Below are 26,191 nucleotides of genomic sequence, written 5' to 3'. Positions count from 1 at the left end.
CTCTTGAAGGATATTTCATTTGCCAAAGTCAGTCTTATCTTGGCAGCTACTAGCCCCGCCCACCCACCCTCTCTTTTCTTAGAGGGTATGTCACTGCCAAAATCAATTTTATCTTAACAAGTATTGATGACTAACTTTTACAAAAAATGATCAAAATTTGGAAACATTACGAGCTTTTTTTGTGCACACAAGGCAGGAATTTTAATCATCTTCTCTAGTGTTTAATTGGTTATGCTTTTATTTTGATAAAATTACGTTTTTTTTTGTTTATGTACATCATAAACAATGTTTTAGTATTTTCTTGGGACTCCCGAAACCCCCGTACATAACGTCCTGAAGAGTTAACCCACCATTTTCCAGACACCCGGTATATATTACGATATATAAAATTACGTATATTACGAGAATATACTACGTAAGTTATTTTATAAACAGTTTGTGTAGTTATAGATTTTAAAACTCCGTTTTGTAGAGTTCAAATACTTTGAGAATAGCACACTAACAAAACGTCGCAGTAGACATAGTACTGTCAGCAACGTTCATTGTTGTGTTTAATGAAGCCTTAAACGTGTTTTTGTGTGTTCGGCATATTCGTCTCGTAGTATTCCAACTCTAGTTCTGCCGTACCATGTTGTGACTTTTTGTGATATGTTTATACCGTGTATGATATTTTAAAAAGAGTTCATTCTGGTTTCCATTTTATTTTATATTTTTGTGCATGCAGTCTGTGTACTGATAAACAAAGTTTCTCTTAGAAAGGTTTGCCGGGTTTTCATTTTCCGTAAGTTAAAAACTAGGAAACGTAGAGAAATAAAGTTTAACGACATGATATTCTGGAATAATCTTTACGACTATGTCAAAACAAAAAAGGAACAGAATTTTTACGTGATGTGTAAACTCATTTTTTTTAAATGGTAAATATTCTCTGTATTATTTTATTAAAAAAAAATTTCGTTCACGTCTATAAAGTCAATTATTATAAACTCACCTCTTTTATAATAAAAACTTTGGGTGCTTCTCTAGAATTTGGAGTTGTCTCCATGTTTGTGGTTGTCGTTAACACAAAAAATTTCTAACTAATGCGTGGTGTTTTATATTCGACATCAGCAAGTTTTATAATTACTGTAATGTATTTCCACTAATCACATGGAAAAAACCTAGAGAACTTTTCGGGCAAAGCATTAATTTGCCTGAAAATAACATTATTACTGTTTAATTAATTATTATTTGAGTAATTTCGTGAACAAAATAACGAGGTATAAATCGCGTCTGACTTTGAGTCGAGGACGTAAAACATCCAACAAACAAAAATACGCAGATCTGTTAACCCAAGTGTCAAATATTAATCGATAGTGCGCTATCGACCGGGGTGCGATAAATAGCCCTCCGTCAAACATGACAATCCTGTTACGAAACTTAGAGAATAAAAATGAATCGGATCTCTCGCGTCGAAGTGTGTTCATAAAAACTTCTTTCGCTTTGATTCCCATAATTTATCCTGTCTGCTCCATCCGTATAGTCGGATTTTCATTTCTCCGACTCTCCGCGAAATATGTTTCCAAGGTGCGAACCATAAACGCGCCCGTGAAAATTAACAACAAAAAACGGCAAAACGCCAAGTGGCTGCAACTTCTCCCTCGAAAAATCCGCGAAATCTCCGCGTAAAAATTTATTAAACACATTTCCCGCTTTCATTCACAACACACGAATCCGTTTCGCCGGCACGTCCGGACATAAAACCCACTTTTATTTTTAATGGAGGCCAGAGAAGTTTAAATTTTAATTAAATCAAAGGGAAATTTTAATTCGCAGCTGGCCGGCGCACGGGGCGACAATAATGCACCCCAAAGACATTCGAAAGAATTTGTCTGTTGCCTCCCTTGACTAGATAATAAGGGTTGCGCAAGCGCCATGTTTTCCACACTTCGCGATTACGAGCAGACCGCAGTTCTTCCGCGTTTCTCGATAGATGTAGATGCGTGCTGGAGGGTTGAAAATCGCCGGTATCGCGTGTTCTTGTGGACTCTTACGAGGATTCGGATGGAAGCAACCCCCGACCAAGTACGCTATTTCGCCGCCCGAAACGGGCAACAATAAATGTGTGGGAAAATTTTTTGATGTTTTTGCAAGAACCGGTCATTGCAAAATTTGTAGTTGTTTTTGAAACCCAAAATGCTGAAAACATAAATCACCCCTTGACACCCTCTTGGTTTCCGATTTTTCTTGTAATTACCGTCTTGCATGCCCCATCCAGTGTGACGTTTCAACTTTCGTTTCAAGCTAACAAGTTAATTTGGACTGTTGACTCTTCGCAGACTCAAAGCTAATTAAATCAGAGAAAAACTTTTCCTCCATTTTCACATGACACTGTTGATTAAAAGAGCAAAATCAGCGCTCAAAGACGGACTTCCCCCTAACAGTTTTTTGGTTTTAGGTTTGATCGGCCTGTGGAAGTCTGTGTAGCGTGAAATGTCACCTCCAACCTTCAACTAGAAGAAAACTGTGTAAATGTGCGCGTTTTAATAAAACATTAGTGACTGGAAATATAATTCGTTGCGAAGTTCGTGGACTGATTTGTTTATTTAAGTGCAAAATAAACCGGCAGGATGTGTTCTTTGCTTTCTACGTTGTTCGTGGTTTCTGCCGTTCTGCTGCAAGGTAGGCTTTTTCTATGTTGTGTCAATATTTTTGTTATTTTACTCGCAATTAAAACTTCGACGCTCAATTCAGATACATATCGCCAACTTTATCCATTAAAATATAGAGTCCCAACTTGTATCTCTGACTAAGCCGGGATTTTTTCCAATTTCCGGTTAAACCGATCTGCCGTCCTTGTTTGACGAGTTGATGAATATTCTATTAAACCGAGGTAATAAAGAAAGTTAGGTAAAAGCATTTTGACTTGATCCACTTACGGCGAAAATTGATACGCTATCAAAATTTCGCACAAATTATGGACATTAAAGCTGGCTTTTTATAAATGCCCTGTCACCTGTGGAAAATCGTAAAATTTTTATTTTAGTATTTCATCAAAGTTTATGGAGCGTCAGTAAAGAAGCGAAATTCCTCGTAAAAACCATTCATTTGGTTGCTAATGTTGGAAGGCTTCAATTTATTTGATTACTCCGAGGTTATCAAGTTATCACGACTTTGTGTACGAAGGCTTAGCGGAAAAAAGGAGAGATTGAACATTTTATATCACCGAGTTTTGCGCCTGAGTGGTGATTACGATTTTTTCTAAAACCTTGAGATCGTGCTGGTTGGATTAATGATAGTTGATTTGAATTTCTAGACTCTAATAAAGTTACACCTATACCAGTAAAGACCAAATTTATTTTTAATAATAATGTAATTTTCAGTTTTTTCAACGGTTTCAACACCTTAAAAGTTTAATGTTTCTAATGGATTTTTTTTTTTAATCACCTTTATGAAATCGGAAATTTGTTTTTGTTCTCCGTTTTTAAGTAAAAGGCAAAAAATTAATATATGTAATGACCCCTTGCTCGTCGGCTTTAAATTTTAAAACCCTGTTGGATAATTTCGTTAACTTTTGGTGTGAATTACGTTTACTAATTTTCAACATTCCTTTTTTTTCTATTTGTTGATGAGGGTTTTTTCCGTAGTAAAAAGGAAAATAATCAGATGAATGCCTACTATTAAAGATAACGACTTATGAAATACCCATTAATTTTCAGAATTAACAAAAACTACGATCTAACCTTCATTTACATTACCTTAATACAGTTTATTAAATAACCACTTTTTTTATCGATCAGTGATTCAAAAGATATGGTAGATTAGAATATTTATCTTTTCATTCACTTTACTTTTACGTCATAATTGAAACGAACGGTGGTAAGACGTGAAACTTCCTTATACTATAGACAATATATTAATATTTCAAAACACAAGACTTTGCTCTGTTTAATTGGAGAAATATTTATTTTTCATTAGGAGCTGTTTACTTCAACAGTTTTAAATAATTAAAACATTGTTCTTTTTGGGGGAAATTATGTGTTTAGTTATAAAAACAACATTACTAACCTAAATTGAAGCAAAGGTATAGTTACAATTTTCAGTTTAATTTAATTAATAATAATAATCTAATATTTGTTTCAATGTAACTAAATACTCATTAAAAATAAAAATAATAATTTTAAACGTGGATTAAATGAAGTACTTTTAAATGCATGTTTCAATGGTAGTGGGATTTCCGATTTTAAAAATGATCAGATCACAAAAAATGGACCACTTTAATGCATTTTATTATTTTATGTTGTGTGCATGTTTGGGAAATATTCTCAAAAAATCCACAAAAACAACGTTAATATTTACTATTAATATTCCGCGAGAATTTTTGCCTCGTCGTTGTCACATTTTCGTTTCTGTGATAAGAGGATCGAGAGACAGTAAAATTTGTGGGAAGTCGAGAGAGACGAGAATTCTCATGACTTGTAGTTTGACGCAATATCTTGAACTCGAAGTGCTTTAAGCTATAACTGTATTTTTTGTACGGATGTAATAGAGATATTTATTACGTTTCGGGCGTAGGCCAAGAAAGTATGGTAATAATACATTTTTTCGACGTATCATGACCCCTAGAATACGAAAAAACAGGTCTCCCATTTCCGTTTGTTTTTCTGTCTGATTGTCGGTCGTTTGTCTGCGTCGATTTTTGTTAGACAGATAATTTTCCAAATTACTGGACCGATTGTGATCATAGGTATTAGGAATATTTTGCGTGAGTTCAAGCCCATCCTCGTTAATATTTTTTTTCTTACACTGTGACTGATATCTTCTAGATTTTTTTAATTTCTAGAAGTTATTATAAAATAAACTGAATTTAGCAAAAATGCATGGCTGCCTTTGGGTTTTTATTGCTCTCTCGGTAAAGTAAAAATTCATGGTATCCGATTTCAGCATCTAGTTATTTTCAATTTAAATACAATCGTGTACATAATATTTTTATATATTTCTGTGACATGTTTTTTAATTTTTGTAGTTTAATTTAAAAAAATTATTAGCAGTGTCTCGAAACGTCTTTTTACAATACAAAAATCAGGATAATCAAGACGAGTGTTCAGCTAGGAAGCGCGAAAATTTTGAAATGAAACAGCCTGTAATTGACCACCATAGTTGTAAAAAATAAATATAATTGGACACATATTGTGTTATCTCAAGAATTCAAAAACATCTGTGTTTATATTCTTAGTCACGCATTAAATAAAAACCATCAAAGCAGTTTGATCGCACCAATTTCTCGCCATTAAAACCCAACCGCCGAGTGCAAAATGCATGACACTCCCCCACAAACCAATTTTTTCTGGCTTTCGCTTTTGATCATAAATACGCCGAACGGCCTCTACATCTGAAATAAAAGTTACAGAAATAGAACGACCGCTACAAAGAGATCCTTCCCCACTATTTTCTTTACATGATTTATCCTCACTCCACACCATCTTCCGAGTTTCGCAACCACTTAGCCACATCGATGTATCAAAGAGGAGTCGCATGTGCTCTTGTTGTAATATCGTAATTTATGGTCGTTCCAATGTGGTAATTTTACTAAAGACCTCTGTTTATTTGCAACCGGCGCTTGAAAGAAACTGTAAATACATCAGAGCCAAAGGGATTTGACAGCGAGCGCTGTTTTTTGCGCGGAAAACTGGTGTGCCGTTAAAATGTGTGAAAGCTTTAATAAAAGCGCGTAATTTATTTGTTTTTTTGCGCGGTTATTTGCCTAAAAGTGCGATGATGTGGATTTTTTTGGAGGGGGGAAATTGACAAAAAATTGTTGCGGATATTGTGATTGAAAGCGACGACGAGGCAATTTTTAGGTGGATTTGGAGTGCGTCGCTGTGCTGAGGGTTTATTGCTACATGAATATAAAATTTTTGGGCAATTTATTCATTTTTTTTTAAGATTCGGGGGCAGACGCTTCAAGACGATTATGACACAGCGAAAACATAACGATTAATATACAAGTTCCAACACTAGAAAAGTATTTAGTAGGTAAATCATAGTTAAAATTTATCGGTTCTAACGACTTGTAAGTTTTAAAATCAAACATACACGAGGAACATAAAAATGTGTATATACATTGTAAAACAAAACTTCAACTACAGTGCCAGGTGCAGAATTCGAACCTGCGGCCGTGTTTTGAACCAGAGCTTAAATCTAGCACCTAAGTCTACTCGGTCAACCTCATTTTCAATCGAAATGATCTACAGTAGGTATAATATATTGATCTCAAGAATTTATACAGTACTTCCCTCACATGATGCTTATCAGGTCAGGTTCGATCACGTCAAGTTCGGTCAGTTCAGGTCAGGTCGGGTCAATTCAGGTTCGGTCAGTTCAGTCAGGGAATTTTCTGTTGTCTGGGGAAAGGTGAATTCTAAAAATCTTTGTGACTAACTGCTAATGTTGGGGAATTCCTCGCTGCGCTCAAATTCTAAGGGTGTGTTTTTTATGTCTAGAAATTTATTCTTACAATAGAACGTAAACAACCTAAAAAATGATCTACTGGTGTCGCTGAGAAGAAAAAGTTATTAAGAACAACTTTGTTGTTATTTAAAAATGTGAGTTTAAAAATTGTTTATGGTTACTATTATCGGTGAGACTAAAACATCTTGAACATGCTCGCTTTGCTCTCATTTTAAAACTGGTTACTTCCCGAGCGTAAGCTAAGGAAGTATAGTAGTCGAATCCATCGGATGAATGGTCACTTTTATATTTCCGCTATGTTTCATGACCCCCAAAGTATGTATGATAAAAGTAGTCTCTCGTTTCCGTTTATCTGTCTGTCTCGTGTCTGTATCGAGTTTCTACGAAACTGCTGGACTGATTGTTGTCAAATTTTGTACGCATATTGACCCTTTTTCTGTAAGATTCTAAAACTTCCACAGTGACTTTACGTGTGCACATATATTCAAAACCACGTTGGAAAATTGGAAATAGTATCCGGTGTGCTTGCAGTTGACAGTTGAGTTTTAGAGGTGCAACGAGAATAAAAACACAACCTCAAATATCAGCAGAGCAAATGCCTGTGATAACAAACCGCTTTTGAAGTTGACAGAATGCATCCTGAAACGCATGCGTAATCTGTCGCTCATTGGTTAATTTTAACTTGGCCCTGCAGAAAATTTGAGTTCACCTGCGCTATTTTGTCTTACTCTGTATCACTGGAATTTATATAATGTCTGCTCACTTTGCTTATAGTATAAGTGTCAATTATGTAGATGGTTAAGCTAACCAAAATTTTGCTAATCATCGTCACCAACAATTTGATGACGTCATTTCAAAGAATTCTAGGTTTATTTGATTTAACTGTTGTACAACAATATTGTTCTATAAGTGTGGTGTACGAACCCGCTTTGAGTTTTTCCCTAACGGTCCAAATTTTTGCAAAAACATAATGCACGGTATAATAACAGTTTACCATTAGCGTCAGGCATTCCGGCGGCGGTCTAGTGGTTACAAGTCAGGAATAGGGACCGGACATCGCGGGTTCGATTCCACACTTGGCCTTTCGTTTTTTTCCCTTTTTTTTCACTTTTTCTCTCGCATTGTTTATTGTCTGTGTTTATGAAGTCACAACAAATTTTTTATTGATAAAATTACCCCACTTTCTCGAAATGGCGAGAGTACGCCTCCTTTTTAAGGATGTGAGAACTTATCGAGGATCCTAATTGTCTTTTTTAAAAAAGTAAAACCTCGAGGGCGCCGAATGTCTTTTTTTAATGTGAAACTTTCTCGGGGGTTCCAACTGTCTTTTTTTAATAATGTAAAACCTTCTCAGGGACTCCAAATATATTTTTTTAAGAATATAAAACCTTCTTGAGAGTCCCAACTGTCTTTTTTAAAAATGTAAAACCTTCTCGGGGGTCCCAATTGTTTTCTTTTTAAGATTGTGAAACCTTCTCGGGGGTTCAAACTGTCCTTTTTTTTAAGAAAGTGAAATCTTCTTTTTTTCTGTTACACTTTGACTAGTACCTACCTTCTATATTGTTTTTACTCTATAGAAGTTTTCACAAAAAAATAAAATTCCGCAAAACCAAATTTTATAATTTTTCAGATGTATTGGATTGTACTTAAGAAGCGAGGAAAGTTCTGTCGAAGTAATTTTCGACCTTTATTTCAGAGTAATTTACCTTGGCAAAGAGATCTCGAGAATTATTACAAAAAAACTAAGCAGCCTTGCTCATTTATTTCCGTCTGTCTGTCTGCCTATCTGTATACTGTCTGTCCGGATTTTTATTAGACAGATAAAAATAAAATATTCCTGAATCTGTGGTTTATGAATCCATGTTGAGTTTTTACCTCGATATCCTATGTAACTTTGAAACTTAACCCAATTTTTTCCCTTATGTCCCCCCTATGTCTGCCTGTCTGTCTGGTGTCTGTATCCATTTTTATTAGACACCTAATCTCCGAAACTTCTGGACCGATTGTTGTCAAATTTTGTATATAGATTATAAATATCATGCAGATGGTTAAATGCTAATCAAAAATTTGCTAGTCGTCTCCACCAACAATTTGATGACGTCATTTCAATGTTTATTTGATTTTTGTTTACAATGGTATGGTCCTGTAAGTGTGGTGTACGAATCCCCTTTGAGTTTTTCTCTAACCTTCCAAATTTTTGTAAAAACATAATGCACGGTATAATAACAGTTTACCATTACCGTAAGGGATTCCGGTGGTGGTCTAGTGGTTACGAGTCAAGAATGGTGACCGAATATCACTGGTTCGATTCCAAATTTGGCCTTTCTTTTTTTTTCCTTTTTTTCTCGCATTGTGTATTATCTTTATTATGCTTATGACGTCGTAAAATTTTTTTTTGCTAAAACTACTCCACTTTCTCGAAAAGATGAGCCTCTCTTTTTTTAAGAATGTGAAAAGTTCCCTGGGGTCCTAATTGTCTTTTTTAAAAAGTAAAACCTTCTCGGGGGTCCTAACTGTCGTTTTAAAAATGTAAAACCTTCTCGGGGGCCCCAAATATATTTTTTTAAGAATATGAAACCTTCTCGGGAGTCCCAACTGTCTTTTTTAAAAATGTAAAACCTTCTCGGGGGTCTCAAATCTCTTTTTTTAATGTGAAACTTGCTCCGGCGTCCCAACTGTGTTTTTTAAAAATGTATAACCTTCTCGGGGGCGCCAAATGTGATCTCGGAGGTGTTTTTTTTTTTTTTAATAATGTGAAACCTCGGGGACTCCAAATGTCTTTTTTTTTAATAATGTGAAATTTTCTCGGGGGCTCCAAATGTCTTTCTTTTAAGAAGGTGAAACCGTTTTCTCTATTAAACTGTCACTAGTTCCTTCTATATTGTTTTTACTCCATAGAGATTTTCACAAAAAAATAAAATTCCGCAAAATCACATTTTATAATTTTTCAGAAAAGCAGTATTTGTTGGATTGTACTTCAGAAGCGAGGGAAATTTTGTGTCGAAGTAATTTTCGACCATTTTTTTTCAGAGTAATTTACCTTGGAAAGGAGATCTCGAGAATTATTACAAAAAAACAAAGTAGCCTTGCTCATTCATTTCAGTCTGTCTGTCTGTCTGTCTGTATGCTGTCTGTCCAGATTTTTATTAGACAGATAAAAATAAAATATTTTTGCACCTGTTGTTTATGAATCCATGTTGAGTTTTTACCCTCGATATCCTATATAGTAGCAACAACATTTTCCAATGTAACTTTGAAACTTAATCAAATTTTTTCCCTTATCTCCCTCCCCCCCAAAAAGTAATGACGTCATTTTACAATTTTGCCAAATGAATGTTTATCAAATTATATGGAATTACATATTCTTGCATGGTGACTTATGAATCCGTTAGGCTGTAAGCCTAGACGTTTTAGATTTTTGGAAAAAAAATCAAAAGCATACAACATTTTACATCCTTAAATCATAGTTACAATTTATTGGTTTTAACGACTTGTATGTTTTAAAGTCAAAAACACTTAAAGCGAGGAACAAAAAAATGCGTATATACATTTTAAAGCAAAAGTTCAACTACAGTGTCAGGTGCAGAATTCGAACCTGCGGCCGTGTTTTCAACTAGAGCTTAGGTCTAGCACCTTAGTCCGCTAGGTCAACCTCACTTTCAGTAGGAATGATCTAAATTAGGTATAATAAATTGATCTAAAGAATTTATACAGTTACAGTACTTCCTTCATACTCTGAACGTGTGACTTGATATTTGTCGTCCCCCCCCCACGCCAATGGTTTTTAGTTCATAGAAATCATCACGAAATGAAAATTGCAAAATCAATTTTTAAAAATTTACAAAGAAGCGGAATTTGTCCGAAGACTATACTTCAAAAGCGAGGGAAGTTCTGTCGAAATAACCTTCAACCGATTTTTTATCAAGTAATAAGTCCAAAGATTTATTATCACAATAAAACCTAGACAGTTTCGCTGAGATTTTTTCTTAATCACTGCTATGGGACTAAACTGCAAAAAACAGCACGTAGAATTCGAGTGCAGCGAGCGTATGCAGGTGTTTTTAAAAATAATTCACTGCTGTCCCTGACAAACTAAATTATTAAATATATTTGTCGTGTACAAATTTAAAAAAAAGGATGTTTCGAATGCGAGTGCAGCGAGCATCTTAAGGTTTTTACTAAAAAAAATTGGTCCAAAGTTCTAAAAGCCAACCAATAAAATCGACTGACTCATGCTTTAGTTTTTCGAGTCACCCTGTACTAGAGATAAACCAAAAGTGTGGAGTCGTAGGATATATTTGGTACAATTTTGAGGTGACGTCATCAATTTTTTGGGACGGAGGAAACGGATAAATTTTGATTAACGATTTATCACGCTTTTGATAACCTTAACATATATGCTACATTTCAGAGCATTTGGTTAAATTACAAAATGTCATATAATACAGACAGAAAGACGGACAGACAGACGGAAACGGGTACTATTTTTCTGTACTCTAGACGTCACGAGAAGTCCAGAAGACAAGAGAAAATACGCAGAATGGTATATTTATACTAGTTTGTTTTGGACTTATGTAGAGAGATATTATTAGATATAATCAATTGGTGGAGGCTCCGAAAAAACGAAGGAAAATATAAAAAAATACAATGTGGGAAATTGGAAAAGTATCTATATTTTAATATCATTGAAATCATCTTGGAAGAAAATGTATTCAACTATAGGCCATCCATGATAATAGTGGCTTTACGACCTTGACTCCTTCGCCAACTTTGTCAACGAATAATCCAACTTATTAAAGGCAAATTTATCACACCCCTCCCAACTTATGTGGTTTGGAAAAGCCGAAATTATAAGACCACTATTTTCCGGGATGACCTATACCATGGTATAATAATTAAAAACAATGGAAAAATCGACAACAATTTTTTAACGTGACATAGAATGCGTTTCAGACTATAAGAGAAATTCGTAAGTAAGTTAAACTAGAACCGATAAAAAAGGGCTTTAGTGAAAAGAACAAAGGTAGAAATGGGGTGGAAAACAAGACGAGACCAACTCACAATTAGGAGTAAAAGGGAGACCTGATACAATACAGGTGGAAATTATAGAAGAAATATAAAACACAATTTACTAGAAAGACATTAGATTACTTAAACCGAAAAATTGCTGCTATTTGAAGTGAACCAACAGAATGTTTTATATGGATCTAGATACGTCAATAAAAATTAATTTGTTATTGCCGATGTTATCGCCCACCATTTGTTGCTTTACTTGGTTACGTGGTCGTTTTATTATTGTCCGGTTTGCGTTAATTTTGGTAATTTCTATTAATACAGGTGGAAAAATAAAAAATAATTTACCTTTTAAAGGAGTAATAGTAACTATAAAGGTAATCAACGTATCAGTTTCCATTTAGCAACAAAACCGCGCTTCATAGATTTATCTAGATTAATATTCAAAGCATAGTGTTAGCAGATACATTAAAATGTTGTTTTGCTTTCGGATGTTATTAAAATAAATTTGAACAATACGTTTTACGAAATTGGAATAGTTCTGATGTTATTTGTATTTGTGCTTTGAATCTAGTGCTTTGCTTAGTTTATTGTGACATATGAGAGCTTTTAGTTTGTATTACAAATAGGACTGAAGTAATCAAATTGAATCTAAATATTTTCTTTACGTTTACAGGTGAATTTTCGGTCGGATTGTTTCACTTCGATTTGAAACATCACAGGCTAAATATATCCAGATTCAGTTAGATTCGTTTCACCCGAACTATTGTATTTTTTTTAAGCTTGCGTGAGTTTATTTGTGAAAAACTCCCATAAACATTAACACAAAACGTTTTCGATTAGTATGAACACTCCAAGCAATACAGTTCCAGGGTCCCATCCAGGTACAATAATTGTAAAGAGCCGCCCCCAGCACGACCATCACCGTGAATATTTAATAACAGTAATACCAACCAAAGTAAGCCCGAACACGAAACAATAATACGTTGGACAAATTATAGCGATTTCCGTGTCCGTACATTCATTAATTACGGCAACAATGCGTGCAAAATCGTAATGAAACTAAATTACGAATATAAACAGAATCTCATCAACGCATTTTAAATACAGCAAAAACGGGCTTAATTACACAAAACTAATTTGAATCCATCTGCTAACATATTATTTTCATTTCTTGCTTCCACCACACCGAACGCAGAATAAACGAATGAAACGTCTATTCGCTGGAAAATGATATTTTATTCAAACGGAACACATCGCATCTGGTCGCAGCGTTTTCGAAACGACCAATTTTCGACAGTTTTGTTTTAGCGGGATTCAGGGGTGCCAATTACTCGCACTTGCACAGAGGCGACTGCAGCTAGCAAACTTTATGAAAATTACACACCGTCGTAGTTGTGATAATAGATTAACTTGATTTAAAATGGGGTGTATTTACTGAAGTTTAACGTAAATCGCGTTTCTCGGTTTCTTTGTGTTTCGTGCAACTAAACAAGGAAAATTGGAAAATAACAAAAATGTTTCGTAGTTTTGAAGTTCATTCCATTCCATTTCAAAACTGAATTTCTTTTAATTTTATTATTCGGAATATTTGTCTACTAGGTACCTAATAATTGTAATTTATTTGTACTAAAAGTTTTTTCTGATTATATCTGAACGATGTGTGTATAAACGAAACTATAATTTAATTATTATTATTAGAATTATAGGATGTCCTTAACATAACATAAAAATCCATACACGTATTTACTTGATCTCAAACCTAGTTTTTACCTAGTTTTGGAAAACGAATCTCAGGTATCCGATATGCTCAGTTCGGCAAAACCAAAAATATTCGATCGCTGTTGAATAAGGAAAATTGTTATACAGAACACCACTATTTTATTCAGATAATTGCTAACACGTTTTTTGTTCACGTTAAATTTTATTTACAAAGTAATTTCATAGAATGGAAACAATTTATTAAAAGCGCATTAGGAACCAACATCAGCCAAACCTCGATACAGTGATTCTGAAGAAAGATTACAAAAATCGAAAAGCATTTTCAGTTAAGTCGAATTTTATTAGGAGTCGCGTAAAGTTAATCTATAGGTCAAGAACTAAAAAAAATTAACGTATTAAACGACACGAAAAATAGGTACAATAAGATGATAAATTTACGTATTTATAGTCTTGTTTTTATAAACAAACACAGACAATAGACAGACGAAAACGGAAGCCCACTTCTTTCGTACTCTAGGGGTCGTTTAAGCTCGGGAAGTAAAAATATGGGTGTATAGATGAACACCACAAGTGTAGATCCATAATCTGTTGAACATTCTAGAGAGCATTTATTTAGATAATTTTTGGGTTGACGTCATCAGTTGTTCAGATGGGATGAACAAATAAATTTTGATTTCAAAGGACCCTACATATATAACAAATTTTCATATTTTGTTGTACATTTCTTGATTTTTTCTCAAAAATCTATTGATAACGTCATCAACTGTTTAGAAGGGATAAACAGATATGTTTTGTTTAGATATTTATCATGTTTGCGGTAATAAGAGTCACAATATTTCAGTGAAGGTTATATATTTTCTAAGATAAATTTTCATATTTTGTTGTACAATTTTATTTATTTACAAAAAGTCTTGATGACGTGTTTAGAACGAATGAATACCTAAATTTTGATTCGCGATTACCAGGTTCAGGATAATTTTAAAGCGTTGCCAAGATTTTGGGAAAGTTTACGTATTTTCTAAGAACATTTTCATGTTTTTGTATACAATTTTGATTTTTTTTCCAAAAATTTTGCATGACGGAATCAAGTGTTTAGAAAAGATGAACAAATAAATTTTTATTAGATGTTTCAGGAAAATTTTAAAGTATTGAACATGTTTCAGTGAAGCCTATGTATTTTCTAAGATAAATTTTCATATTTTTGTGTAATTTTTATGTTTTTCTTTTTCAAAAACAGTGATGCCGTTTTCAAATGTTTAGAAATGGCTAACAGATAAATATTGATTATTTATTAGTTGCGTATTTTCTAAGTCAAATTTTCATATTTTCTTCTACAATTTTGATTCTTTTTTTAAAAAAATCTTTACATCATTAAGTGTGTAGAAGGAATCAACAAATAAAGTTTGATTAGAAATTTATTATTATTCTAGATAATTTTAAAACGTTGACAAAACTTTAGAGAAGTCTACGTTTTTTTCAAGTCAAAATTTCATATTTTGTTGTACAATTTTGATTTTCTTTACAAAAATTTTTGATGGACTCAAAATTTTTACTAGCTGTTACAGGAAAATTTTCAAGTGTGCACTATATTTCAGCGAAGCTTACGTATTTTCTATGATAAATTTTCATATTTTTTGTGTAATTTTTATGTTTTTTTTTTTTTCAAAAACACGTGATGAAGTTTTCAAATGTTTAGAAGCGACTAACAGATAAATATTGATTAGCAATTTATTATATTCGCTATTATTTGAAAGCGCTGACAAGGTTCTAGCGAAGTTGCGTATTTTCTAAGTCAAATTTTTCATATTTTCTCGTACAATTGTGATTTTTTTTTTCAAAAAATCTTGACATTATTAAATAGGGAATTAGAAGGGATCGACAAAGAAATTTTGATTAGTAATTTATTATTATTGTAGATAATTTTAAAACGTTGATAAAACTTTAGAGAAGTCTATGTATGTATTTTTTAAGTCAAAATATCATATTTTGTTGTACAATTTTGATTTTTTTCTCCAAAAATTTTTGATGACGGAACCAAAATTTTTATTAGCTGTTTGAGGAAAATTTTAAAGTATGCACTATATTTCAGTGATGTCTACGTATTTTCTAAGATAAATTTTCATATTTTTGTGTAATTTTTATGGTTTTTTTTTGCAAAAACACGTGATGACGTTTTCAAAGGTTTAGAAGTGATTAACACATAAATATTGATTAGCAATTTATTATATTCGCCATAATTTGAAAGCGTTGACAAGGTTTTAGAGAAGTTGCGTATTTTCTAAGTCAAATTTTCATATTGTCTTGTACAATTTTGATTTTTTTTTCAAAAAATCTTGATGACATTATTAAGTGTTTAGAAGGGATCAATAAATAAGTTTTGATTAGTAATTTATTATTATTCTAGATAATTTTAAAATGTTGACAAAACTTTAGAGAAGTCTACGTATTTTTTAAGTCAAAATTTCATATTTTGTTGTACAATTTTGATTTCATTCCAAAAATGTTTGATGACGGAATCAAAATTTTTATTAGCTGTTTCAGGAAAATTTTAAAGTATGCACTATACTTCAGTGATGCCAACGTATTTTTTAAGATAAATTTTCATATTTTTGTGTAATTTTTATATTTTTTTTTTCCAAAAACATGTGATGACTTTTTCAAGTGTTTAGAAGTGGCTAACAGATAAATAGTGTTTAGCAGTTTATTATATTCGCTATAATTTGAAAGCGTTGACAAGGTTTTAGAGAAGTTACGTATTTTCTAAGCCAAATTTTCATACTTTTTTGTACAATTTTGATTTTTTTTTTTCAAAAAATCTTTATGACATCTTTAAGTGTTTAGAGGGATCAACAAATAAATTTTGATTAGTAATTTATTATTATTCTGGATAATTTTAAAACGTTGACAAAACTTTATAGAAGTCGACGTATATTTTAAGTCAAAATTTCATATTTTGTTGTACAATTTTGATTTTTTTTTCCAAAAATTTTTGATGACGGAACCAAAATTTTTATTAGCTGTTTCAGGAAAATTCTAAAGTATGCACTATATTTCAGAGAAGCCTACGTATTTTCTAAGATACATTTTCATATTTTTGTGTAATTTTTATGTTTTTTTTTTTTAAAAACGTGATGACGTGTTCGAATATTTAGAAGTGACTAACAGATAAATATTGATTTTACAATGTATTACATTCGCTACAATTTTCATATTTTATTGTACAATTTTGATTTTTTTTTTCAAAAAGTGTTTAGAAGGGGTCAATAAATAAATTTTGATTAGTAATTTATTATTATTCTAGATAATTTTAAAACGTTGACAAAACTTTAGACAAGTCTACGTATTTTTGAAATCAAAATTTCATATTTTGTTGTACAATTTTTTTTTTTTTCCAAGAACGCTTGATGCCGTTATCAAGTGTACAGAAGGAATGAACACATAAATTTTGATTAGCGATTTACCTTGTCCACGATCATTTTATCGTACACAAAATTTTAGAAAGCTGTGCGTATTTTCTAAGATACGTTTTCATATTTTGTTTTCCAAAAATTGTTGATAATGTAATCAAGGTTTATAAAGGATCAACAGATAAATTTTGATAAGCTATGCATCATCTTCAGAAAAAGCGTCCACGATATTTCAGTGAAGTCTGTATTTTCTAAGATATATTCTCATATTTTGTTGTATAATTTTGATTTTTTTTTTCCCAAAAACGCTTGACGAAGAAAGAATGAACACCTAAATTTTGGTTAGTGATTTGCATGTCCACGGTAAAGTAAAAACATACACTCGATTTTAAAAGCCACAAAATTTCAACAGGCTATTGTATTTTCTAAGATATATTTTCATATTGTGATGACGTCAGCAATTGTTTAGAAGGGATGAACAGACATTTTTTTTTATATTTTGCCTTTTTTTCTTAATATACATAGCCATCTTTTCACAACAAGAACTTAAAACATGGTTAAAATGGTACATTTTTGCAAGGAAATATAGATTATGGGGCGGAGCTTAATTGTAAAATCAATATTTCCTTATACAAATTTTCCGTTATAAACATGTTTTTAGTTTCATCTTGCGAAAAGAAGTTTACACATATTAAAAGAAAAAGGCAAAATGTAAGCCCGCCCACCCGCCCTATCTCAATTGTGATGATTTTTTCATTCGCCATGAATCAAGACGGCGGAGCTTAACTGCAAAATATTTATTTCTTTACAAGAAATTAAAAACATGTTTTTAAGTATCGTGTTGTTGAAAGAATTTTACGTATATTAAGAGAAAAAAAGACAAAATACGAACAACACGATACTCAAAAACATGTTTTTAATTTCTCGTAGGGATATAAGGATTTTGCAGTTAAGCTCCGCCCCCTTGGCTCACAACGAATACAAAAATCCTCACAATTGAGATAGCGTGGGTGGGCGGGGCTACATTTCGCCTTTTTTTCTTAATATTTGTAGACTTATTTCGGCAACAAGAAACTTAAAACATGTCTAAAAATGTAAGTTTTTGTAGTAATCACTTAAATCCTGCAACGTTATCAAGGGTTGAGAAAGGATTACGAAATAAATTTTGTTTAGCTATGTACCATTTTCAGAAAAATTTTAAAGAGTCCACAATTTTTCAATGAAATCTATGTATTTTCCAAGAAAAATTGTACAGTTTCTTGTGTAATCTTGATGTATTTTTCAAAAACACCTGATGATGTCATTAAGTGGTTAGAGGGGATCAACAGATAAATTTTGATTAGCGATTTATTATGTTCGCGATAATTTTAAAGGGTTAACAAAACTGTAGATAAATCTGGGTTTTTTCTAAGTCAAATTTTCTTATTTTTTCGTACAATTTTGATTTTTTGCCAAAAACAGCTAATGACGTCATCAAATGTTTAGAAGGAATGAACACATAAAATTTTAGTAGCGATTTAGAATGTCCAAAATCAGTTAAAATCATGCACAAGATTTTACAAGGCTCTGCGTATTGTCTAAAATATATTTTCATGTTTTGATGAGGTCATCAAATATTTTAGAGGGGATGAACAAATAAATCTTGATTAGCGATTTACCATATCCGCGATAATTTTACATCGATCACAAGATTTTGCCTATTTTCTAGGACAAATTTTTATATTTTATTGTACAATTTAGATTTTTACGGCAACACACGATGACGTCAAGTGAAAGAAAGGATTAATGAATTAATTTTGATTAACCATTTATCATATTCATGATAATTTTACACCGCTCATAAGATTTTAGAGAACTCTGTATATTTTGTAAAATATAGTCTGCACGTTAATTTTATAGCGATCATGAGATTTTATAGTTTACGTATTTTCTAAGATACTTTCAAATTTTCATATTTTGTTGTACAAATATGATTTTTTTCTTTCGAAAATCTAGACGTATGGTACAAAATTAAGGCAGTTAAATAGACCACAAATATTGCACACATTTTTTAATGATTTAAACTAGATTTATTTAACGAAATTTGCAAATGACGGCATCAATTGTTGCTGTGTGTGTGCAAACAAAGTGTTAATTAGTGTTTAACCATCTATAGGATAGTCTTAAGATGCATCAAAAATTACGCCTACTAGTTTAAAAGATTATGTGAGATGTTTCAGTTTTTGTATTGTAGAAACCCCAGAACGTCGAGAAAACATAAAATTAGCGATTAGTAGCTATATAGTGGGGGTTCTGGCTCATTTTTGATGGGAAATTTACATGGAAAACGTATAATTTCACAACTTCTTCAAAACGTATTAGGGGTGAGCTTTGTGATTCACTTCCCGTTATTTCAGTGGCCGCTTTTTTCTGTAGATTCTCGCTCTTTGAGGTTTTTCCGTGTAAATTTCCCATAAGAATGATCCAAAACCCGCACTATATAACGAGTGTGATTTGACAAATGGGTCTTATCACAGTATTAATCAAGGACATATTTCTATCTGTGTTTGGTAGCAGATAATACATTAATAATAGTATTCAGAATCCCTAATAAATTTTAATTTTAGATAAACAAATTAATATTTTTAGTCAAAACAGGAATATCAGGTAACTATTACGATTGTCATACTGAAAAAAATATATTAAAACTATAATTCAGAGCAATTTAATAATTTATATTAATGATTCAATAAACCGTGAAAGCTCAATCCTGAAAAACTGATTTGTATAATCGCACATCAGTTAATCTCAGAATGAAGTTACCACTGCTTAAATAAACCGGTCTGCCACCACACAGCGAATTCCGCACCAGCTTGCCGCCTCAGTCCGTCGAAAGAAAAAGTAAAAATTAAATCATGCGTCCTCCAACCCTTAAAATCCCGTCGCGTGACAAATCCTTTCATAAAACAGCGAAAAACGCGCAAATGCATTTGTTCTTTCGCACTCTGCTCCACTCAGCACCCTTTCAATTTGCTGCCAAATAACCGCTGTTGACGACGTCAAATTCTAAAACAAAACGGACGCAAACGTCACCGGCATCAGCCTGAACGACTGCACTCTAAAAATGCACGCCGTACTCGAGCGCTGAAGCTTTCAGGAAAACGTGCATGTTTCAGCGAGTGCACAACGTGGAACTAACATCTGTTGCGGCATTATGTATATAGGACGGTTAATTTTGCATGCAACAATCCGAACTCACCAGCTACTTAACGCCCAAGGAATATGGTTTATTATCCTGTAATATTTCAGGACGAGCGCTGAAAACGCGGAAGGAGTGTGCCGGTTTGATAGAACGTCAATGGCGAGGCGTAAATGATAATTTATGTATGGGGTATTTTCGCGTGTATCGATCACGGGATTGGCTAGGAGGGATTTCCACGCGGAAGAGAGTTAAGAAGAAAAATGGCATTATTTTTTAAGGGATTTGTAAGTTAGAAATTTAAGAAATGGTGATCAAATCAACAAATCAACTAGTAATCGATGGAGTTTCCCGAGAATTTTGTGTTTTACATATTTTTAGATTAGCTTGTGACTTCTGTGTTGTACGCTATATTTACACGATTCAGCTTCTACCTGAGTTTTTCAGTGAAAACTCGATTCACGATGTAGCGAATGATTGATGCGAGAATTTTCTTTCAGTGTATTACAATTTAAACGATTACATTCAACGAAGGAAAAGTGTTATTTGACATGATACCAAATAGAATTTTTGCAGAAAATCACCATTATTAGATTATAAAAATTGCCATTAAAGAGATGAATGCCGAGCACTTTTTATATACAAAATTACAAAATTGGATCTGTAAAAATGAAACGGAATATTTTCAACTTTATCACTTTATGAGTTGTTTTTGATTCATAATTCCCTTTCAGTCACAAATTCAGATATGTCATCAAAAATAAATCAATATTAATGGTACAAAAAATGGCAAGCGGCACTTACTATTTTCTAAAGTTATAATTCAAAAAGCTGTAGTGTTTCTTTTTCTAGTATTTTTTATAAATATTTATATATTATTATATTTAGTATAACATATAAAAGAAATTAAGGGAGAAAACGACATGATGAAAAATGAAATAAAAAATTAGTCAAATAGAATAATTAATTAGTGCGAAACCTGCAAGAAATGAAAAAAGTATACAGGGTGCTGAAAAATGGCATGCTAACTCCATGACATGTTGTTGGGGACTGGTCATAGAACAGAGAAAAAATAATTTAAAAAATTATTGAACCCAAATCTAGAAAATATTCAAAATTGAACGTCCCTCCGTCTGACAACGAATGAAAAATTCATCACGATTGAGATCCGCTGGGTGGGCGGGGCTTATATTTTGCCTTTTTTCTCTTAATATACCATAGCCATCTTTCCACAACAAGAAACTTAAAACATTGTTAGAATGGTACATTGTTGCAAGGGAAATATGGATTTGGGGATTATCGGGCGGAGCTTAACTGCAAAATCGTTTCCTTAGACAAACTTTTCATTTTAAATATGTTTTAAATTTCATGTTCCGAAAAGAAGTCTACACATATTAAAACAAAAAGGCAAAATGTAAGCCCGCCCACCCGCCCTGTCTCAATTCTGATGATTTTTTTATTCGCCGTGACTCAAGAGGGCGGAACTCAAGTGCACAATACTTGTTTCTTTACAAAAATAAAAACATGTTTTTGAGTATCGTGTTGTTCAAAGAATACCATGTATATTAAGAAAAAGAGACAAAATATAAACCCCGCCCACCCACCCCATCTCAATTGTGATGATTTTTTTTATTATTAAAAATTTAAAACACGTTTATAATGGCAAATTTTTGTAGGGAAATATGGATTTTGCAATCAGGCTCCGCCCCTAGGTCTGGCAGCGAATGAAAACTTCATTACGATATATTTTGGTTAGGTCAGGTATGGTTAGGGTTTAATCTTTGGCTTTAATTTTTTCTTGATATACTTCCCTTTCTTTGAACAGCACGAAACTCAAAAATATGTTTTCAGTTTCTCGTAGAGAAATAAGGATTTTGCAGTTAAGCTCCGCCCTCTTGGCTCACAACGAATAAAAAAATCATCAGAATTGAGATAGGGCGGGTGGGCGGGGCTTATATTTTGCCTTTGTTTCTTAATGTACATAGCCATCTTTTCATACAAGAAACTTAAAACATGGTTAGAATGGTATATTTTTGCAAGGAAATATCGATTTTGGGATTATCAGGCGGAGCTTAACTGCAAAATCGTAGTTTCCTTATAAAAAACTTTTCATTTTAAATATGTTTTAAATTTCATGTTCCGAAAAGAAGTCTACACATATTAAAACAAAAAGTCCAAAATGTAAGCCCGCCCACCCACCCTATCTCAATTATGACGATTGTTTTTATTCGCCGTGAATCAAGAGGGCGAAACTTAACTGCAAAATACTTATTTCTTTACAAAAAATAAAAACATGTTTTTGAGTATCGTGTTGTTCAAAGAATACTATGTATATTAAGGAAAAAAGACAAAATATAAACCGCGCCCACTCACCCCATCCCAGTTGTGATGATTTTTTTTATTATTAATAACTTAAAACACGTTTAAAATGGCAAATTTTTATGGGGAAGTATGGATTTCGCAATTAAGCTCCGCCCCTAGGTCTGGCAACGAATGAAAACTTGATTACTACATATTTTGTTCAGGTCGCAGGTGTGGGTAGGGTTTAATTTTTGGCTTTAATTTTTTCTTGATATACATCGTAATCTTTCAACAGCACGATAATCAAAAATATGTTTTTAATTTCTCCTAGAGAAATAAGGATTTTGCAGTTAAACTCCGCCCTCTTGGCTCACAACGAATAAAAAAAATCATCACAATTGAGATAGGGCGGGCGGGCGGGGCTTATATTTTGTCCATTTTTTCTTAATACACATTGCTTTCTTTTCGTAACAAGAAACTCGAAACATGGTTAAAATGGTAAATTTTTGCAAGGAAATATGGATTTTTCAATTATGGGGCGAAGCTTAATTGCAAAATCGGTATTTTCGTGGACAAATTTTTCATTGTGAATATGTTTTAAGTTTCACGTTGTGAAAAGAAGTCTACATATATTAAAACAAAAAGGCAAAATGTAAGCCCGCCCACCCGCCCTGTCTCAATTGTGATGATTTTTTTTATTTGCCGTGAACCAAAGGGGCGGAGCTCAAGTGCAAAATGCTTACTTCTTTACAAGAAATGAAAAAATGTGTTTGAGTATCGTGTAGTTCAAAGAATACTATGTATATTAAGAAAAAAAAAGGCAAAATATAAACCCCGCCCACCCACCCCCCTCTATTGTGATGATTTTTTTATTATTAAAAACTTAAAATACGTTTAAAATGGTAATTTTTTATAGGGAAATATGGATTTTGAAATTAGCTGGCAACGAATGAAAACTAAACATGTTTTTAATTTCTCGTAGGGAAATAGGAATTTTGCAGTTAAGCTTCGCCCCTTTGGCACACAATGAATAAAAAAAATCATCACAATTGTGATAGGGTGGGTGGGCGGGGCTACGTTTTTTCAGGATCCTGTACAACAGAAGTGGAATTTTTAAAAGAAAAATTGATTTAAGGTATGAGGCAGAATCTCCCTCGCTCCTGAAGCACAGTCCGACAACTTCTTCGACAATCATAAAGTTATAAATAATATGTTATATTTTAATTCGGGAGCACGTAATACCACTTTTTCTAGTGCGCCCCTTTTTTTGAATTTAGTGTATATGATATTTTACACATTTTAGATAGGATTTGTTCGGAAAAATTTTGAGATGATGTCACCAATTTGTTGGGGAATAAGCAAATATATTTCGATTAATAAAAATTTACCATACTTATACCTTAAAAGAACTGCAAGGTTTCAAAGTATATATTCGGTTTTGCAGATTCAAAACTAAATTGCAAAATGTTATATAATTTCTATTTTTTTTTTTTTTCAAAAATCTGGACAGACAGCTGGAAACCAATGGACTAGATTACAATACTTCCTAGCTTACGTTCGGGAGGTAAAAATTAAGACGGATTCATAAACCGCAGATACTGGAGTATGTTCTTAGATAGAATTTCATTCAATCAAAAATTATTGGTGGGTATTAGTAATCAATGTTAGTTAGCATTTTACCATCTGCACAATGTTCTTAACATATTATTAAAATTTCACACAATCGGTCCTGTAGTTTCGGGATTATCGACCTAATAAAAATTGGCAGGCAGATGACAGATACACAGGCGCAGAGAAGGAAACGTCGAGAAAACATGAAAGTATCCATTGGACTTACGGACTCTATTACAATCGTCACACTCAGGAGGTAAAAATGGATATACTTACAAAGGCCACGGGAAGAAGCAGAAAAAAAGGGGAATAAAATGGAAAATATGGAGGGAAAATGTTTTTGAAGGTTTCATCACTTTAGGTTAAAACGTAAAGCATTTTTGCCTAGGGTCACTGGTCATTAAACTCACGAATTTCTTCAAGTTTTTTAATTTTCAGTTTCTTTTACTTCTTCTCAAACTTTGTAATTTACACAATTTTTTTTCTTTTCATGTAGTTCAAAGTTCACTAAATACTACATTGATTTTGTAACTTCTTGAATTACGTGGCTTCAAATTACACCTACAAAACACATGTATTGAATTGAATTCTTATTCGTACTGGAAACTTTCAACAAGTGGACATTCCTGGATAAGAGCATCTTAAGCATTTCTATTCACCGCCTGGTGGTCATTTGAAGGTCATGCGTTATTGACAACTGGTTCGAAAATCGTTTCTTTATACTTGGTTGCCAATATTGTTCACGAAAAATACCCATTTGAAACGAGTGAGACCATTACCAAATCAAACACTTCCAAGCCCAGCCAGTCTCGTTGATAAATTATTTCACCTCCTCGTCCGCAGAATAATAACCTCCACGTCTCCGGCATCAAGTATCAGGTCATAAGCTTATTGTCGCCTCGACTCTCAAACAATTCTCCGATTGCACTCGTACCCATTTTGCCCCCGTTAAATAAACCCTCTCCCATTTCTATGGCAACAACACCATCCCGAACGTGCCTCCAGCTCGGGCCATCTCGACGGCCATCTCTTGTCGATGGCGTTGTTGATATCGCAAATAGCGCGCCCCATAATCTCGAATGGAGTTCTTCGTTTTGTCGAATTTATGTCGTCCGACACGACGAAGACGACAGCTCAGTCTGCAAAAGTCCAGATCGAAGAACGTCTGGCTCCAGTGCATAACCCAGTGTATTATAAAGTTGGCGCATCACGGGCTGCCTGTTTATCAGCGATATGAGATACAGTAGCGCCGGTATAAAAAGGTCGATTGCTGGGATCAGACTGAAAATCCAATCAGTGTTCGGCAATCAGCGGTAATGGGGAGGCATCGGTCGCGGATATAGCGGAATTGAACCACCGTTACTGCTCTTATACTGGCGACCGATTCGACATCAATACACACGCGATTTGGGCGGCAGTGGCGGTGGAGAAGGGTTGGATAAGTGGAATTGAAAGGAACGAAAGTAACAAAAAGTGCAAGCTTGAGGAACTTTTCTGCTTAAAATTTTACTATTAGCTTTTTTAAAAATCAAAAAAAAATTAAAAAACTCGTATCGTGTAGATGTTAAAACGTCACCCAAATCGCGTCAATAAAACTCGATGATTATTATTATTACGTTTGTTTTCACACAGTTTAATCCAGTATAAAACGATTTTTTTCCAGTTCTGACAAATAAACGTTCAACGAGGTATATGAAACGTGAAAGACGTTACGTCTTCTGTTGCGAATTTTCGTTTGATGTTAATTAACAACTTTTGTGGTAACTTAGGAACTAGAATTATGTGGTTTCGCTTACGCTCCATCGGCGGAACTATTGAATTTTAGTGGTAAACTGCTGGTAACTCTGTTTGTAACAGTGCTTGAGTAAAGGGCTTTAACTAGAAAGTTGTACTGCAGTGCACAATTAATCTTCCCGTTTTTTAGATCAGCTGCCACTGCCCTAGATTTTGTGCAGGAAAGTTAAGGCATTTCACTGAAATACTATCAGATCGTAGCAGTACTGGCAATATCCGCCTTTAATTCTCCACTTGAAATTAAACTAGGAGCTTGTAACTAGTATTTTAGTTAATTATCTCTTTACTAAAAGCGGATTCGTAAACAACAAGCGTGGGAGTATTATACTACATAATATTTAAATCATTTTAATATAGAATCTCTTGGGATGACGTCATCAAATTCTTGGTGGGAAAGATTAGCTAAATTTTGGTTAGCATTTCGCCATCTATATAATATTCCTAATACATACACAAAATTTGACAACAATCGGAAACCACTTTTTTCTTACCTTAGGGGCCATCAAACGTCGAGAAAACATAAAAGTGACGTTCTCTAGTTTCATGTTTAAGGGATATCATGTAAATAGTAAAACGTTCACAAAAATTTCTCCCATTAACCCCGCCTATACTGTAAAGATGTCAACTAAAATTTTTGTTAATAAATACCTATTAAATTATAATTGTATTTATGGCTTATGAATCTGCCTTGAGTTTTTCCTATAGGCATCCCGATTTC

At 33.2% G+C, this 26,191-nt stretch overlaps 1 protein-coding gene across 5 annotated transcripts in view; it reads left to right on the top strand.

Annotated features, from left to right (window-relative positions):
* Nucleotides 1–26,191, top strand: part of LOC135127782 (limbic system-associated membrane protein) — an 829,211-nt gene that overhangs the window by 1,349 nt on the left and 801,671 nt on the right. For 3 of the 5 annotated variants that reach the window (XM_064054399.1, XM_064054400.1, XM_064054396.1), the window contains exons 1-2: nt 1,965–2,061; nt 2,435–2,658. In XM_064054399.1, the coding sequence (XP_063910469.1) occupies nt 2,607–2,658 (52 nt within the window). In that variant the 5' untranslated portion in view covers nt 1,965–2,061; nt 2,435–2,606. Of the gene's footprint in view, nt 1–1,964; nt 2,100–2,434; nt 2,659–26,191 lie in introns of those variants that run through there. The other 2 variants (XM_064054397.1, XM_064054398.1) reach the window with 2 other exon arrangements.

This window comes from Zophobas morio, unplaced genomic scaffold, assembly GCF_036711695.1.
Source record: "Zophobas morio isolate AGI-343-1 ecotype UQ-CSIRO unplaced genomic scaffold, CSIRO_AGI_Zmor_V1 ptg000012l, whole genome shotgun sequence".
Taxonomy (NCBI): Eukaryota; Metazoa; Arthropoda; class Insecta; order Coleoptera; family Tenebrionidae; genus Zophobas; species Zophobas morio.
The sequence above is the reverse complement of the archived record's forward strand: the minus strand, read 5'-3'. Positions and strand labels throughout refer to the sequence as shown.